Source organism: Populus nigra, chromosome 13, assembly GCF_951802175.1.
Source record: "Populus nigra chromosome 13, ddPopNigr1.1, whole genome shotgun sequence".
NCBI lineage: Eukaryota > Viridiplantae > Streptophyta > Magnoliopsida > Malpighiales > Salicaceae > Populus > Populus nigra.
The window spans coordinates 54,589-71,761 of NC_084864.1; the positions used below are offsets into that span (position 1 = coordinate 54,589).

The 17,173-nt window shown below is 36.5% G+C and overlaps 1 protein-coding gene across 1 annotated transcript; it reads left to right on the forward strand.

Annotated features, from left to right (window-relative positions):
• Window positions 1–11,254: 11,254 nt before the first annotated feature.
• Window positions 11,255–13,030, forward strand: LOC133671113 (NADP-dependent alkenal double bond reductase P2-like). Its single transcript, XM_062091759.1, has 4 exons — window positions 11,255–11,593; window positions 11,719–11,902; window positions 12,001–12,250; window positions 12,432–13,030. Exons 1-4 carry the CDS (start codon window positions 11,327–11,329, stop codon window positions 12,808–12,810), a joined length of 1,080 nt encoding a protein of 359 aa, XP_061947743.1. The 5' UTR covers window positions 11,255–11,326; the 3' UTR covers window positions 12,811–13,030.
• The last annotated feature ends 4,143 nt before the right edge of the window (window positions 13,031–17,173 follow it).

Genomic DNA, 17,173 nt, shown 5'->3' on the forward strand with positions numbered 1-17,173 from the left:
TTCGCCTCCAATGGCTCAACTATACGTCCAGCTTTAATCCCTTGCTCTATTCTTTCAGCTATGCGTACCGCATCGTAGAAATGCTGAGATGAGCTACCCATTAGGTGCTCATAATATGGTGTTTTAAAGGTATTGGCAAACAAGGTCACCATCTCCGTTTCTATCAAAGGGGGTTGGACATGCATTGCCTCATCCCTCCACCTTTGCGCATAGGCCCTTACCGACTCTTGGCTCCTTTTCTCCATTGACATTAGACTTGTTCGATCAGGAGCGATTTCCATGTTAAACTTGTACTGCTTAAGGAAAGCCTCCATCAAGTCTCTCCAGCTCCTGATCCTGACACTGTCTAACCTCATGTACCAACTCAAAGCGGATCCTGTTAGGCTATCTTGAAAGAAATAGATTAGCAATTTATCGTTATGGATTACTTCCGCCATTTTGTTGCAGTAGGATCGAAGGTGAGTGTTTGGGCATTCCAAACCGGTATACTTAATGAATTCTGGTATCCGGAAATCTTTTGGCACCGCAATGTTTGGTACCAAACATACTTCGGATGCTCGTATAGGGTTAAACCAGTCATTACCCTCAACTGCCCTTAATCTTTCTTCCAAAGCAAACAGCTTGTCTTGGTCCATCAAACTAGGAGACCTATTATCCGGGATTCCCTCCGCTGTTAAGTCCACAGTGATTGGAGCGTGAGTTGGCTGGATAGGGGTGATAGGCACAAAATGTTGTTCATTGGCCGAGTTTGCCCCCTGGTTTTGAGATGCTTGAGGGATGTGAGCTACTGGCGCTCCTTCATGTTGTGCTGATGTTCCCTCCCCATTCTTAGCTCTTAAAAGCTGCTCGAGTAAGTCGGTTAGCCGAGAAACTTCATTTTTTACGGACTCCAACGCGGTCTGATAATGTGACTCTAAGTGAGCTCTTTCTTCGTTCTCCATTCTTGATCTAGACCGGGTGTGGTGGACTTTGGATGTGGGACCTATGTTTCACGATCTGGCGTGCGTGGAAAAATGTAAAAGAATGTATGATAAAGAACAATGCATGATGCATATATGATGTGAGCTGAAAAGACCTGAAAACCAAATGCCTTATGGTTAGGTTTTGTCTTATGCAAAAATATTTTGTGGAGCATACACCCTATAGCCGGTTCTAATTCTTTTATGCTTGACGAGGGTAGGTTGGCTATTCAGTCTCTAAAAGGGTCTCTTGCTGTCCCAGTGATTGCCCTCGTGGAGGCAATATGGGGGCTTGTAGGCAATGAGATGGCACATGTACCAACTATTACCAGTCTAAGCACTCAGCGAAGAGTTGGGGTTTACACAAACTTAAACCTTGACTAACAGTCGTAAGGTAAGCTGCTAGTCCCCCACTTAACTTTAAAGTTTGTGTGTGCTCTCAATAATCAAAGTATGTAAGGCATGTAACAGTTCTATAAGATGTATGAGACAGTTCTATACAAATGCATGAACAATGTGTAAAAATATTTAAAGCATATAAGCAGATAACAAAAGGAAAGGCATATTAACAATAAACACACGAAAACAAAAACAAATCAGACAAAAACAAAGCTTAGTCCACAAGGTCCCCAGTGGAGTCGCCATTCTGTCGCGGGGTGCGCGACGTCGCGGCGATCGTCCTCCCTCAGGTGTTGTGATGGGGGGTATATATCTAGTAAATATGGTGAGACAAGGAGTTCTTTGTCTCTTAGCAGTGAAAAATGGTGTGGGAGTCGCCACCTAGTATCTTGGTCACTAGGAACCCTAACTGGTCTCAGAGATCGGGCACGGGGACTGGTTGCGTAAAGGGAAGGTATTAGCACCCCAAATACGCCCTACCTAAGGTAAGCTGCATTGTTTATTTGTCTGATAAAATTCAAGGTCTCGTTGTGTTTCCTAGTTGTTGGGCCGTCCATGGTTCAAGAAAAGTCCTCCTCAATAAGGAGGTCCTTATCTTATCGGGTAAAACCTAACCGTTCTAATGTCTATGTAAAAAAGCTATATTTTTAATATCAGGAATACATTTTATGTATAAATTCTTAATCCCAAATACTAAAAGAAGACAAAAAGATTTTTTTAGAATTTTTGAAATATTGGCCTAGTTCTCATGGCTTGAATAAACAGGTTATTAAAGCCAAAATGCATGCTAATACATATATTGATTTTTGAAATTTCCTTTGTTGTGTGAAAATATGCTGTTATAATATTTATATATATATATTGGAGAGACTAGGCCGTATTTTAAAGCAAAACATTTTTTAATTATGTATATTTTTTGACGCAAATCGGGTATTTTAATACTGGGTTGGTATCCTTACGGTATAAAAATACCACCAAATATTAATCCACTTTGATAAAAATATGCAGAAAAAATAAACAATATTTTTAAAAATATTTAGGAAATTTTTGAAAGCAAAAGACATTTTTTATTTTGAAAATCTTTGACGTTTTGATGAAAACCAGGTATTTTAATACCGGATTTGTATCTTTACAGTATAAAAATACAAACCAATATTGATCAAAATACAGTAATACAATTACAGAAAAATCACATATTCTTTGAAATAATTTTTGAAGAATTTTTATTTTTTTTTATTTTTTTGGGCCGGACCCAGCTCGGCCCATGTGGCTGGGCTAAACCCAGCAGGCCTTACCAGGTCACGAATTATATTTCACGTGAACAGTGAAATAGCATTTCACTGTTCACGTGAATTATATTTGATATGAACAGTGAAATAGCATTTCACTGTTCAAGTGAATTATATTTCACTTGAACAGTAAAATGCGTGAAAATGGTCTGTGCACAGAGACGAGAAAAGGGGACAAACCTGGTGGCGGAAACAATGTTGAAGACGACGGCGAACACTCCTAGTGATGCTGATGGCGGTGGTGAGGCAGCCGACGAGGTCTTCCGGTGGTTCCAGGCGGCGGCTTCTCCTCTGTTTCTGCTTTTCCTCTGTCTGTTGCTTCTTCTGCTTCTTCTCACGGTACAGGGCTGTTATCAATGACAGGGAGGGAGGCAGCAGCTGGTAGTGGCTCTAGGGTGGCGCTGGTGGCGGTTTCTGACCGGAGGATGGCCGGGAGGGTGGTCGGTGGCTGGGGAGCCCGATGACAGCAGCTGTTCTTTCTTCTTCTTCCCTGTGCAGAGGTGCCCACCTCTGGTTTTTTTTTTCTCTGTCACTATCTTTGTTTCATCTCCCTTGTCCCAAAGTCTTCTCTCCTTCTGGTCCGTTTTACTGTCTCTCTTCTTTCTTTTCTCCTCTGTTTTTTCGTTTTTCCTCCCCCTTTCTTCAGCGTTCTTGGCCTCTATTTATAGAGGCCAAGGGCGCTGCCTTTTACAACTCTCATGGGAGCAGCCGGCTGGTCGGCCATTGGGCGTGACTGCCAAGGTTCGGTGGGTGGTGCGCGGTGGGTGGTCGGCCATTGTGTTCGGTCGGTGGGCTCCAGGCGAGAGAGAGAGGCCGGCAAAACATTCAAAAAAAAGCAACCCTTTTCTCCTTCTTCCCCACTGCATGTTCGGGGGGAAGAAGAAAGATGAACAGTGTCATTCAAAACGACACCGTTCTGCTCTTTTCCTTTTTTTTTTTTTTTTTTTTTTTGAATGCATGAAACGACGTCGTTTTGGAGAAAACGCTCCGTTTCATTTAAATGTGGCGCCAGAACGCGCCAAATTACAAATCAACCCTTAATCATCTTTTCTTCCTTCAATTGCATCCCTGCCAATTTCGGTCTTCGCCCCCATAGTTGGCCGCGTTTTTCACTTTAGTCCTTGGCCTCTGATTTATGCAATTTAGCCCTCAATTGATCAAATAACTTCCAATTTCTTCAATTTAGGCCCCTGAATCAATTAATTCCAGCCCCCCTACTTGCGCGCCTTCTCCAATTTGGTCCCTGGTTTCAGATTTCTTCAATTAAGTCCCTAATTGGCCCTTAAACTTCAATATTTATGCAATTAAACCCCTGATTTGACCCAATAAATTCCTAAAAAATATATTTTGGCCCCCGAACTTAAATTTCTTCTAATTAAAGCCCAAATTGACTTAAAAATCAATTTTTCTTGCAATCAAATCCCCTATAAATTCAATTAAAAATCCAATTAAGTCCATAAACCTCCAAATTTGGGCTTTTCTCCTCAAATTTCAAATTTTCCTTCTCAACAGGGCTCTCATCCTTCAAGAATATACTGTCAAAAATCCAATCTTTGTATTTTTAACCTCCTTGACTGATTTTTCTGACCATTTGTTGAGCGCTTCTGCCTCCTGTTATTTTTCTAACCTCCTTTGGCTATTTATTTTATTTCATTTATTTGGGGACCCAAAAATGGGTTACAACAAAAGGTAAGAATGGAATGAAATTCATCTTGTGGTACACATCTCCTAACTACTTGATCCACACAAAATTTCCACAGATAAGGAGTATCCCAAAAATAATATTTAGCATCAGCTCGTAACTTGTCTTTTTGGGATGTAGACAAACCTGGAGGGAATTCTTTGGTGACTAAATAGTTCACCAAATCAGCATACCATGGTCTTGTAGAGGAATGTAACACATACAACTGCTCATCGGGGAATGTCTCTCTTATTGTTTCGGTTTGTATATCCTCAGTCCTTAGTCGGCTCAAGTGATCAGCCACATGATTTTCGGCACCTTTTTTGTCTTTGATCTCAAGATCAAATTCTTGTAAAAGCAAGATCCACCTAATCAATCTTGGTTTGGACTCCTTTTTCTTCAAAAGATACCTTAAAGCTGCATGATCAGTAAAAACAATGACTTTTGTACCAAGTAGATATGACCTAAATTTTTCAAGAGCAAACACCACTGCAAAAAGTTCCTTCTCAGTTGTATGGTAATTGCATTGTGCACCGTCCAACATGCGGGAAGCATAGGCGATAACATGCAAATTCTTCCCAATTCTTTGCCCAAGGACAGCCCCTACCGCATAGTCACTTGCATCACACATTATCTCAAAAGGCTCATCCCAATTTGGTGGTTGGATGATAGGGGCAGATGTGACACGCCTCTTAAGCTCATCATGGGCATCTTTACATGCTTGATCAAACACAAAATCCACTTCTTTGGCTAATAGTTTGCACAAGGGTGCTGTAATCTTTGAGAAATCTTTAATAAAACGTCGATAGAAACCTGCATGGCCAAGAAAAGAACGAATTTCCCTCACGCAGGAGGGGTAAGGCAATGATGAAATAACGTCTATTTTAGCTTTATCAACCTCTAATCCACGTGAAGACACAACATGCCCAAGAACTATTCCTTGTTCTACCATAAAATAACACTTCTCATAGTTTAAGACAAGGTTAGTTTCAATGCACCTTTTCAAGATCAAAGATAAATTTTCTAGACATTTATCAAAAGAATCACCATACACCGTGAAATCATCCATGAAAACCTCAATTATTCTTTCAACATAGTCAGAAAAAATACTCATCATGCATCTTTGAAAAGTTGCAGGTGCATTACAGAGACCAAAGGGCATTCTCCTATATGCATATGTACCAAATGGACATGTAAATGTAGTCTTTTCTTGATCCTCAGGATTAATAACAATCTGATTGTATCCACTATATCCATCAAGAAAGCAATAAAAAGACTTACCTGCTAGGCGTTCAAGCATTTGATCCATGAATGGTAATGGAAAATGATCTTTGCGTGTAGCAAGATTTAGCTTTCTGTAATCAACACACATTCTCCATCCACTCGAGATGCGAGTAGGAATGAGCTCATCATTTTTTTTTTCACCAACGTGATTCCGGTCTTTTTAGGCACCACATGGATTGGCGCAACCCATTTACTGTCCGTGATGGGATAAATGACTCCTGCATCTAACAGTTTTAAAATTTCAGCTTTCACTACCTCCATCATAGGCGGGTTCAACCTCCTTTGCATTTCCCTTGTTGGTTTCACATTGTCCTCCAATAGTATGTGATGCATACACATTGAGGGACTAATGCCCTTGATGTCAGCTAAAGTCCATCCAATGGCCGTCTTGTGATCACATAACAATTTCACAAGTTTTTCCTCTTGCGTATTTGTCAAACCTGATGCTATAATAACGGGAAGTGTATTGTTGTCGCCAATGAATACATACTTCAAATTATCGGGCAAATGTTTCAATTCTAACTCGGGTGCCTGTAAAATAGATGGCAAAAGCTTTTTATGTGAGAGTACTAAATCAACAAAGACATTACCATGGGGAACAGTTTGCAATGATTGCAAAGCCAATGCTGATTCGTGCACGTTTTGGGGAACACATATGTGCCTCTCCATCTCTTCTATCTCGGTAAAATCATAGCCATAGCTCAAAGCTACGCTTAATCCATCCTCACAATCAAAATCAAAAACTTGCTGCACACACTTATCAACTTGGTCATAACATGTGATAGAATAAACATTGCTATAAGGATATTTCATTGCATCATGAAAATTAAATTCAATCTTTTCATCTCCTACTTTCATAGACAAAGTATCCTTACCACAATCTATCCTTGTATTGGCAGTTTTCAAGAATGGTCTCCCAAACAATATAGGAGTGCTGTTTGATGAATCACAAGAATCATGTTCCATATCAAGAATATAAAAGTCGCATGGAATGACCAAACTATCAATCTTAACTAGGACATCTTCTATCACACCAAGTGGGTAAACAAAACTACGATCCGCAAGTTGTATTACAATGCTAGTTTTATTCAAAGGCTCAAGACTAAGAGAATCATAAACATGTTTGGGCATAACACTAATGGATGCACCTAAATCGCATAAAGCTCTTTTAAAAATAGCATTACCAATAACACATGGGATAGTAAACGCACCTGGGTCTTTTTGTTTCAAAGGCAGATTCTTTTGAACAATGGCAGATACAACTTCACCCATACTTACCGTTTCATGACCTTTCAGTTTGAAAGCTCTCTTAGTAGTACACAACTCCTTCAAGAATTTTGCATACTTGGGAATTTGCTTGATAGCATCAAGCAAAGGAATGTTGAGTTCTACTTTCTTGAAAACCTCTAAAATCTTTTTTTCTTTGTCCTCTTTCTTTGACCTAGAAGAACTCACAGGAAAGGGTGGAATTGTTTTAAAACTAGAAGTCATTGATTGAGGACTTACCTTTAGAGTGTTGGTCATGGTTTCAATTTGTGAAGGAGAAGGATGTTTCTTTTTTGTACTCAATTCAGTTTCTATCTCTTCTTCTTCCTCCATCTCAATTTGTTTCGACCTTTTCTCTTCAAGTTCTTTCCCACTTCGCAGCATGATCGCACTAACATTCTCTTTTGGATTCAATGCTTGGGAGGGCAATTTTCCATTCATTTGTGCTTCCAATTTCCCCACACTTGAAGCTACTTGCCCCATTTGCTTCTCCAAGTTGTGAATACTTGACCTTGTTTCCTGTTGAAAAGACATGACATTTTGTTGCAAGGTCACAGTGTTAGAAGCCAAAGTTTTCATCATCTCACGAAGATCATCACTGGATGACGACCCCATAACATTGGAGTTTGTGAATGAAGGGGGTTGTCTTGCTTGATAATTCTGTTGGGGCTGAAATCCATGGGGATGGAATTGTCGGCCTTGATTGCCTTGTTGAGGCTGGTTCCCATACCGTAGGTTGGGATGATCTCTCCATCCAGGATTGTACATGTGGGAAAAAGGATCATACTTACGCTGAGGTTGTCCATTGAATGCTCCATCAACTGCATTAGCTTGTTCAATGTAATCTTCTTGCATTGTTGGGCACATATCTGAAGCATGTCCTTGTAAGGAGCATATGCTACAAACTTTCACCTGCTGTACATTGCCACAAGCCAAAGAACGCACAAGAGAAGTAAGATCATTAACTTTATTCTCAATGTTAGAAATACTTATCTCATTTACTCGTTTATTTGCAAAGTCTCCACGAGTGCCAAACTGTTTCGAGTTGGCTGCCATGTTTGAGATCAATTGGCGTGCAGCCTCGGGTGTCTTATCTACCAATGCCCCTCCACTTGCAGCATCAATGATACTACGGTCAGTAGGCATCAATCCTTCATAGAAATATTGAATGAGCAGCTGATCGGGTATTTGATGATGAGGGCATTGAATGCACAGTTGCTCAAATCTTTCCCAATACTCGGAAAGTGTCTCTCCATGAGATTGTCGAATCCCACATATTTCTTTCCTTATGTTGGCAACTCGAGATGCTGGGAAATACTTCTCAAGGAAGATCTTCTTCATGCCATTCCACGTTCCAATTGAACTTGGGAGAATGGAGAAAAGCCATACCTTTGCTGCCCCTTTTAAAGAGAAAGGGAAAGCTTTCAACTTAACCTGTTCTTCATCAACTCCATTCGGTTTCATGCCAACGCAAACCATATGGAATTCCTTGAGATGAGTATGAGGATCTTCTCCTGCAAGACCATTGAAAGTTGGTAGCAAATGTATAAAACCAGATTTGAGCTCAAAGTTTACATTATTGTCGATGTTTATGCACAATGGCTGATTTTCCACGTTAGGAGCAGCAAGCTCCTTGAGTGTTTGTTGTCGTGCAACAGCCATGGTGTTAAGGCGAGCTTCCTTTCGTAACCTGCGTAAAGTTTTTTCTATTTCGAGATCCAAATGCACTTGAATTTGATTAGTAGAACGGGTTACTGGCATAAATCATCAAGAAAATTCAAAATAAACCAACCACACAAGAGATCGAAAACAATGCAAATTGTACGAAAATCCTACGGTAGAAAACAAAAACTGCCTAAAAACCCTAGAAAACAGCGGAATTTGGCCTCGATAGGGTGGGGCTAGTGGTTTACCACTAGTCCTGTTTAGAACGTCGTTTCCCTTAAGGAAAAAAATGGCCGATACCTAATTCCACCAAAAAATCTGTTTTGAACAGTACCGCTGCCGTAATGAACAGTACCGCAGCAAACAAAAATTCTTTTTTTTTTCAGAAAAAGAAATAACAATCACAGCAAATAAAAATAATAGCACAAGAATCAACTAAAATTACTTCCCCGGCAACGGCGCCAAAATTTGTTGCGATGTCGCGGTCGCACAAATTAATTACCCTAGCTTCAAACACAACACACAAGATAGTATAGAGCAAGCAAGGGGTCGATCCCACGAGGAAGATTCAAGTCAGATTTTTATGCTAGATGATATGCAATTTGGGGGGGGGGTTGGACGTTATCTAGGCTAAAGCAAAAGAAAACAGAAAACAGAAAACTAAATTTAATAAAATCAGAAAATTATCAAGAGAACAAACCTTGGTCACAAGCACACATCCACCTACAGAAATCAGAACTGATCATGGAAACGAAATATCAATTTATATTCTGAATATTTATCTCTTCTTAACATTGGTTAGTTAACGGATCCGCCGTATAACTAGCCCTAACCATCAAACAACCACAGTGTCCGCACTAGTAATTTAATTCAATGGCAGCCTTAAGAACTAGATAAGTTGATTAATCAAGAAAACATAACTGTCCGCAGTCTATGTTTGATTTGATTGAATGTTCTCCCTAAGATTAATAATGTAGATCCGTCACAATTATTAAACTCAGTTGCTTCACAAGTTCATATACCACAACTCCGGTTTTGATATCAAACTTAACAATAGATTGTCTACAATAATAACTTAGAGTCCGCTCTAGCAATTAAAATAAACAATCATAGGAAAAATAAGCATAGGAGAACAAACATATTTATCATATAAACTGAAAAGAAAAGGTAAAATAAATCTCACAGTTCTTGAAATCCGAAGGTTTCCGTGTCCTTGCAACCAAGAAAAAGTGTTTAGCCTTGCATGTTTGTTGAACAACTAATCAAAAAGAAGAAAGAATGCATAATTTAGGGTTTCTTAGAGGAAGGGGGCGTTTTTCTCTCCTTGGCTGGCTGCTCCCCTTCTCTTCTCTCATTCTTTTTATATCCTAGGAAACCCTAGGTCTCTATTTTACAAAATAGTCCTCCATTAAGTAGACTGTTTACATTTAAGTACTTCAATAACTATTTTCCTAAAAAGGAGAAATAGCCTTGCATGAAATCTTCAAGCTTTGATTTAGAGGAGCTAAATTGCTGAAATAAAAACTTGGATATCGGTTTAAATGCTTCGGAATGTCATTTGGACTCGTTTCTTCACGAAACCTGTTTGCTGGCAGAATTCAGATGTCATCTTTGAAAAATCATATCTCCCTCATATGACATCGTTTTTGGCTGAAATTGTGAGCGTTTATATAACTTTGAGTCATGAATCCAACAAAATTGAGTTTGCATCAATTGGACTTCTGTAGCTCCAGATATTCAAGTTGTAATGGCCGAAGGTCAACACTGGCAGATTGCGAGATTTGACTTTGAAGGCTGCGATTTCCATGCTCTTCCTTATTTTATTTTCTTGCCTTAGATGTCCAGAAAGGTATGGATGTTACCTTTTTAATTCCACTGGAATCACTTCATTTCAACCTCTAGAGCTCACGCTCTGCACAAAACATCGACTGAAGGTCAAATCTGCCAATTATCTCCAATTTACTCCTTTTTGCATCTTTCATCCAAAAGTGCCTTCAAAACATAAAACAAAGAATATCAAGGCATTTTATATATAAAACATAAGCAAAACACTAGTTAAATGTGGGTGAAACTATTGAATAATATGGTTGCATCAGTTTAATTATTAACACTAAGGAAATTGCTTTCCATGGGACCTTTTGGTGCATAGATTATAACCGATTGGCCTTTTTTTTTCTCTCCAATATTGTATTTTAGTGACTCTCTCCGTTTTTTTTTTTAATTTCAAAGACTAAAATATAAAATAAATAAAGTTTATAATTAAAACTTGAAACCCTCGATATACAAGAATCAACGATGAAAAAATAAGAACTTTAAGGAGCAAATTATAGTTTTTTCATGCTTCATAAATAGTAAATAAAAGGCCATTTTTTGTTTCAGCATTAAAATTGGACCCTATTATTTAAATTTTCTCAATTTCAACATTAAAAAATTAGAAAACCTATTCAGAACCTGTAATCCAGCTATTTAAGAGACAGACCCATATTCTAAAATTGAGGCCGTCCTTTTCAATTGACAGGCCCATATTCTAAAAGAAAATCAACAGTACTTCGAATAATATCTTGTGAGGCAACTGGTCAGCACTTGGACCATGATTAACACTACCATCAGCACTTACATCATCAGCAAATCAACAGTACTTCGAATAATATCTGCCATCTTGTGCTTGCAATTGACTTTTCAACAAGATCTAGCTAATGCATGTCTATATAATGGTTTGCCTTTTGCAACCTTGTAGATCATCAGCAATATTTCAAATTAATCTAAGAACATTAGCATAAAGCATGGCTAGTGATCATAGTGTCGGTGGTGAGGAAGTGATCAGCAACAAACAAGTGATCCTCAAGGACTATGTGAGTGGTTTTCCAAGAGAATCAAACCTGTACCTGACGACAAGTAACATCAAACTCAAAGTACCAGAAGAAGAGAGTGGTAAAGATGCTGTGCTGGTTAAGAATCTCTACTTGTCTTGTGATCCTTTCATGCGTGGACGCATGCAGGGAGATCTGCCACCCGGTGAACCTGAACAATCTTCCTACTCCCTTGGCTCTGTATTGTTCTCAATCTCCCTCTTTAATCCATTGTCGAATTGTTATAATTTATATTACAATTATTTATGGTGATTTTATTGCTAGTTACTGTGAATTTACTTACTCTTGTTGGAGACATTGAGCAGCCAATTGTTGGATATGGAGTGGCTAGAGTTGTTGATTCCAGGCACTCTGACTTCAAGAAAGGTGATTTGGTCTGGGGAAGGACAATCGGCTGGGAAGAATACAGTCTAATAACAACACCTGAATACCTCTTCAAAATCAACCATACTGATGATATACCCCTTTCCTACTACACTGGAATTCTTGGTATGTAAGCTCTTGGCCCATATGATTTTCTTATGTGAACGTGTTTTGTTATGACTGTAATGAGCCATATTCTTGAATTTGTGCTTTTGCTCTCACAGGAATGCCTGGCATCACTGCTTATTTTTGCTTCTTTGACATTGGCTCTCCCAAGGAAGGAGACCGTGTCTACGTTTCATCAGCATCAGGCGCAGTTGGTCAGCTTGTTGGGCAATTTGCAAAGCTGATAGGTTGTTATGTTGTTGGAAGTGCTGGAAGTAAAGAAAAGGTCGAACTATTGAAGACCAAGTTTGGATTTGATGATGCTTTCAATTATAAAGAGGAGCATGACTTGGATGCAGCCTTGAAAAGGTTAGTGTATGAAGTCTGCATAAGAGACAATCTGAAATAGCACTCTCAAGCCTTACGGAACCTCTAGAAGTTCTGCAGCTTAATTAATCTGTGATTATGTGCTTTATTTTTTTTGTTTTTGAATGTTAATCTTGTGGGGATTGGCTCAAGTGGAAAAATGAATGATTGTTTCCATTGCCAGGTACTTCCCTGAAGGCATCGACATTTACTTTGAGAATGTTGGAGGAAAAATGCTTGATGCTGTCCTTCTAAACATGAGACACCATGGCCGTATTGCTTTGTGTGGAATGATCTCTCAATACAATCTCGAGCAGCCTGAAAGTGTGCAGAACATAATCGCTGTACTCTATAAGCATATCCGGATGGAAGGGTTTTCGGTTGCCGAGTACTATGACCAATACTCCAAGTTCTTGGATTTTGTTCTGCCTTATATTAAAGAAGGGAAGATTGTTTATGTGGAAGACATAACTGAAGGACTCGAGAGTGGCCCTGCTGCATTGATAGGCCTATTCAGCGGACGAAATGTAGGCAAGCAAGTAGTGAAGGTTGCTCAGGAGTGATCAGTCTCCCTGTACATGTCTTCTTGCCAATGCCATTGCTTGTCTTACATGCTTCATTAATACAAGGCAGAACAAAATCCAAGAACAGAAAATAAAATAAAATTGAGGTTTCAATTTAAAAAGCTTATAACTGAAGGGCTGCGTGTATGATTTAGCCCCATTTTCAGGAAAATGTATACTTTTATTTCTAATCAAATTTATATCATTCTCAATTTCCATATTTGCTTCCATTTATTTTTTTTTTTCCTAAAAAAACAATTTATCTTTCAATTACTGAGATTAATATTTGTGTTACACATGACATGACATGCCATGATTTTTCTAAGAATACATGTATCACTTGTTTAATTTCCCATATTGTTTCTCAACAAAACCAAAATCACATTAATTTCAACTTTTCTAAATCTAAACCTAAAACCCATTAAACCAATACTCCAGGCACAGTAAAGAAACCCCAAATAAAAAGATTTGTTTCTTGAGTTGCCATTACCTAAAACCCGCCTTGAGTTCTTCAGCTCTACACCAGGAAAACTTTGAAATTTATATGGAAGGGTAGATTTGTTCTTTTGTTTAAATTTTAAAATTTTATTGATTCGGGAAGTAAATTGTTGATTTTAAATTATGAATGGAGTCAAGATCATATAAGTGTCAAGGTATTTTTTTCTAAAAAAAAATTAATTTCAAACAACGACCCGCATGACAAAAAAGAAGAGAAAAAGAAAAATAAATCGACATCATCCGACTAATTTGTTTTCCCACGCTTCGTGGAAATCGTAGTTTAGAGCCATCCATTTCAGGGCAGAAGATGTAGCTCGTGAATAAATGCTCTCTTTGCTATACTGTCCTGTATTCTACTCTGATGAAATCTCAAATCCAAATGGCTAATTTGTTTTTTATCTACCCTTCTTTTTTGTTCTCCTTGTTAGCTACTGTCACTGTAACTACTGGTACCACTACCATAAACTTTATAAATAAAAACGTAAACATCGAGGGAATATTTTTGTTGGTAAATTATCGATGGATTTTATCGATAGAAATATTTCCTCGATATTTACCGAGAGAATTATAGTGAAAAAAAATAATTAAAACAAAACAAAAAAATGATAACGTGTCATTTTTACCAACAGAATTTATTCCGTCGATAAATCCGTCTATAATTCCGTCAGAAAAATCATTGGTAAATTGTCAATACTATTCATTATGTTAATTACAAAGAGAATTACCGACAGAACATTCAGTCAGTATTTTACAGAGAGCTCTGAAACTATTCACTCCAATTGCACTATTAATTACTATTCTTTACAAACAAAATCACTGATGGATTGAAAAGTTGTCGGTGATATTTGATGGTTTCTGAAATTTTTTTATTAAATTCAAAATTTAAATTAAATATTATAGACAGAATCACCGAGGGAATGATTAAAAATATTAATATTTAATTATCCGTCAGTAAACGCCTCAATAAATAGCCTAGAATCCCTAATTTCACAACAGACACGTCTCCTTTCTTCTTCTCTTCTCTCCTCAACTCCTTCTCTTTTCCTCTATGCTCATGTATGTCTTATTCTCCTTTCTTATTTTTTCTTCTTAGTTTTTTTTAATTAGTATACTTTACGAAATTTTTTTTTCTCTTCTTAGCTTCACTTGCAACTATATTATCTTTTTTTTTGTGTTTTATTCAATATATTTGTTTTTTATTTTATTTTTAATTGTTTTTGTTCTTAATAATTGTATGAATGTTGTTGTAGGATTTTTTTTTCATATGAGATCAATTTTTGGTTGATTTATTTATAGGATTTTTTAATTTTTTTTTCATATGAATTGTTTTAGTTTAATTTATTTTTTCGTCTTATTGATTTGTTGTAAATTTTTTTGTGTTGATTTTCTTCTTTTTTCCAAGTATTTTGAGTATTCTAAAGTGTTGATTAATATTAATTTAATTATTTTATAGCTTTTTGAAAATATTTTTAAATAATTATCGACGGAATTACATACGGTTTGTTTCCGAGAAAATTACCGACGGAATAAAAAAAAATTTTGCTCACTTTTTATGTCAGTAAATCCATTGGTAATAATATTTTTTTTATTACCAATAGACTTACCAACGGACAAAAAATTACTAACGAAAGATTCATCAACGGAGACTTTTCGTCGGTGATTTCATCGGTAATTTTTTTACCAACAGAATAGTAGTGAAAATATCGACGAAAAATTCCGTCAGTAAATCTAAAGATTTTGATAGTGTACTGCCACTGATGTTTATTGCTTGAAATCTATTAAAGTTTCCTTGGAAGACCCTTGCAATCACTTCTCTTCATGGGACTTCACCTATTAGACTGAAGGTCTCATCTCTACAGGGAATAAGATTAAAACATGTTTTGTAACCCTAAATTCTTCACATTTATTCAACTATTAAATTTTTCTTCACTAATCTAGACATTCAAATATCTTTTTATAATCAAGAATTCACCATTATCAGCATATTTAATGTCACTAGTATCTTCAAGTGTTGATATGCTTTTACTTTCAAATTCATCAATAACTTACTCTACTTCTTTATCATCTTTTAAAATTATAATCCTTTTATTTGGACAATTTGATGCATTATGCCCAACTCATTCACGCCTAAAACTCTTAATCACTCTCTTATGTTTCTATCAAACATTATTTCTTCTTCTTTTTCTATATTGTCTCAACTTGCTTTCTAACATATAAGAGTTCAACAACTTTAGACATTGCTATAGACTTTATTTGTGCATTACCATGTCTCTTGAAATTTAACATTCAACCCCAAGAGAATCCAAAATATTCATCTAGTCTTGCATTATTTTTTTTTCAATTGTTTTTCTATTTTGTAGCCATACACACAATATCTTCAATTTTTAAATAATGTTGCAATTCAACCACATTAGTAATATATCTATTTAAACCATTTAAAAATCAAGCCATTGTGGCTTCCCTATCTTCAAAAACATTATTTTTAATTATAGTTATTTCTATCTTTTTAAAATACTTGTCAACACTTTTAAAACCCTGATATAAAGATTGCAATCTATTATATACTTGTCAACATATTGTTTTTCTTTTTGTTTAAACTTTGAAATCACAATAAAAAAAGAATTAATGATTAAATATACTAAGTATTATTAAAATTTAATCTCAATTAACATTTAAGTTGACTGACGTGCAAATACTTCTATTGAAAAAAAAAACGAAGAAAAATAAGTCTAGACAAAGAAGTTATAAATCAGGACATAACTTTTTTGACAAATTTGTTTTCCCACACTTTCGTGGAAACTGTAGTCCTATAGGGCCATCCATTCTCTCTTGACGTACTGTCCCATCATGAACTTGGAATTTGATGCAGGAGACTTGGCTTTATGACTTGAAGAAATAGACTAACAAATCAATGCATCTTATCCTCAACGTGTTCAATGATCTCTTTTTATCTAACAAAATGCTGTAGAAAATTAAGAGCTTCTAGACTTTGTTAGCTTAAACTTTGAATGATCTCCTCTTGTTCTCTTCTTATCTAACAAAATGCTGTAGAAAATTAAGAGCTTCTAGACTTTGTTAGCTTAAACTTTGAATGATCTCCTCTTGTTCTCTTCTTATCTAACAAAATGCTGTAGAAAATTAAGAGCTTCTAGACTTCGTTAGCTTAAACTTTGAATGATCTCCTCTTGTTCTCTTTTTATCTAACAAAATGCTGTAGAAAATTAAGAGCTTCTAGACTTTGTTAGCTTAAACTTTGAATGATCTCCTCTTATTTGCTGCTGTTTGTTGTATATCTACAAAATGGCTGTGGGTGGTGCAAAACTTGCTCTTCTTTTGATTCATATACTCAGTGTCGCCGGCAATGGATACAGTTCCTTACAAGAGAACAACTACGGGAGTGATGATCATGAACATCGGAAAAGGTTGATATCTTCACTCAAAAGTGGGTTTTTAATAGGTTATGTCTTCTCTTCAGTTTCCATTTTAACTATTTTCATGGACTATTACACTAATAGAAAATCTACAATACAAATAGAATTATAAATGAAATTTTTTTTTGAGTATTTTAGAATGATATTTGTTGTTTCCCATTTTTAAATTCCCACAAAAAAAAAAGAAAATACAAATATATATATATATATATATATATATATATAAAATATTCAAAAGAAATCCAAAAAATATTAAGAGCGAGAAAAGGATGCTGGAATGCCGAAAAAATACCAAAATTGATTAAGGAGATTCAAAAATATAAAAGGTTGAAATTTGACAGTGAGAGCCCTGTTGATAAGAACAATTCAATTTGAGGAAAAAAAAGTTCAAAATCAGATGTTTATGGATTCAATTAAATGTTATCTAAGGTTTA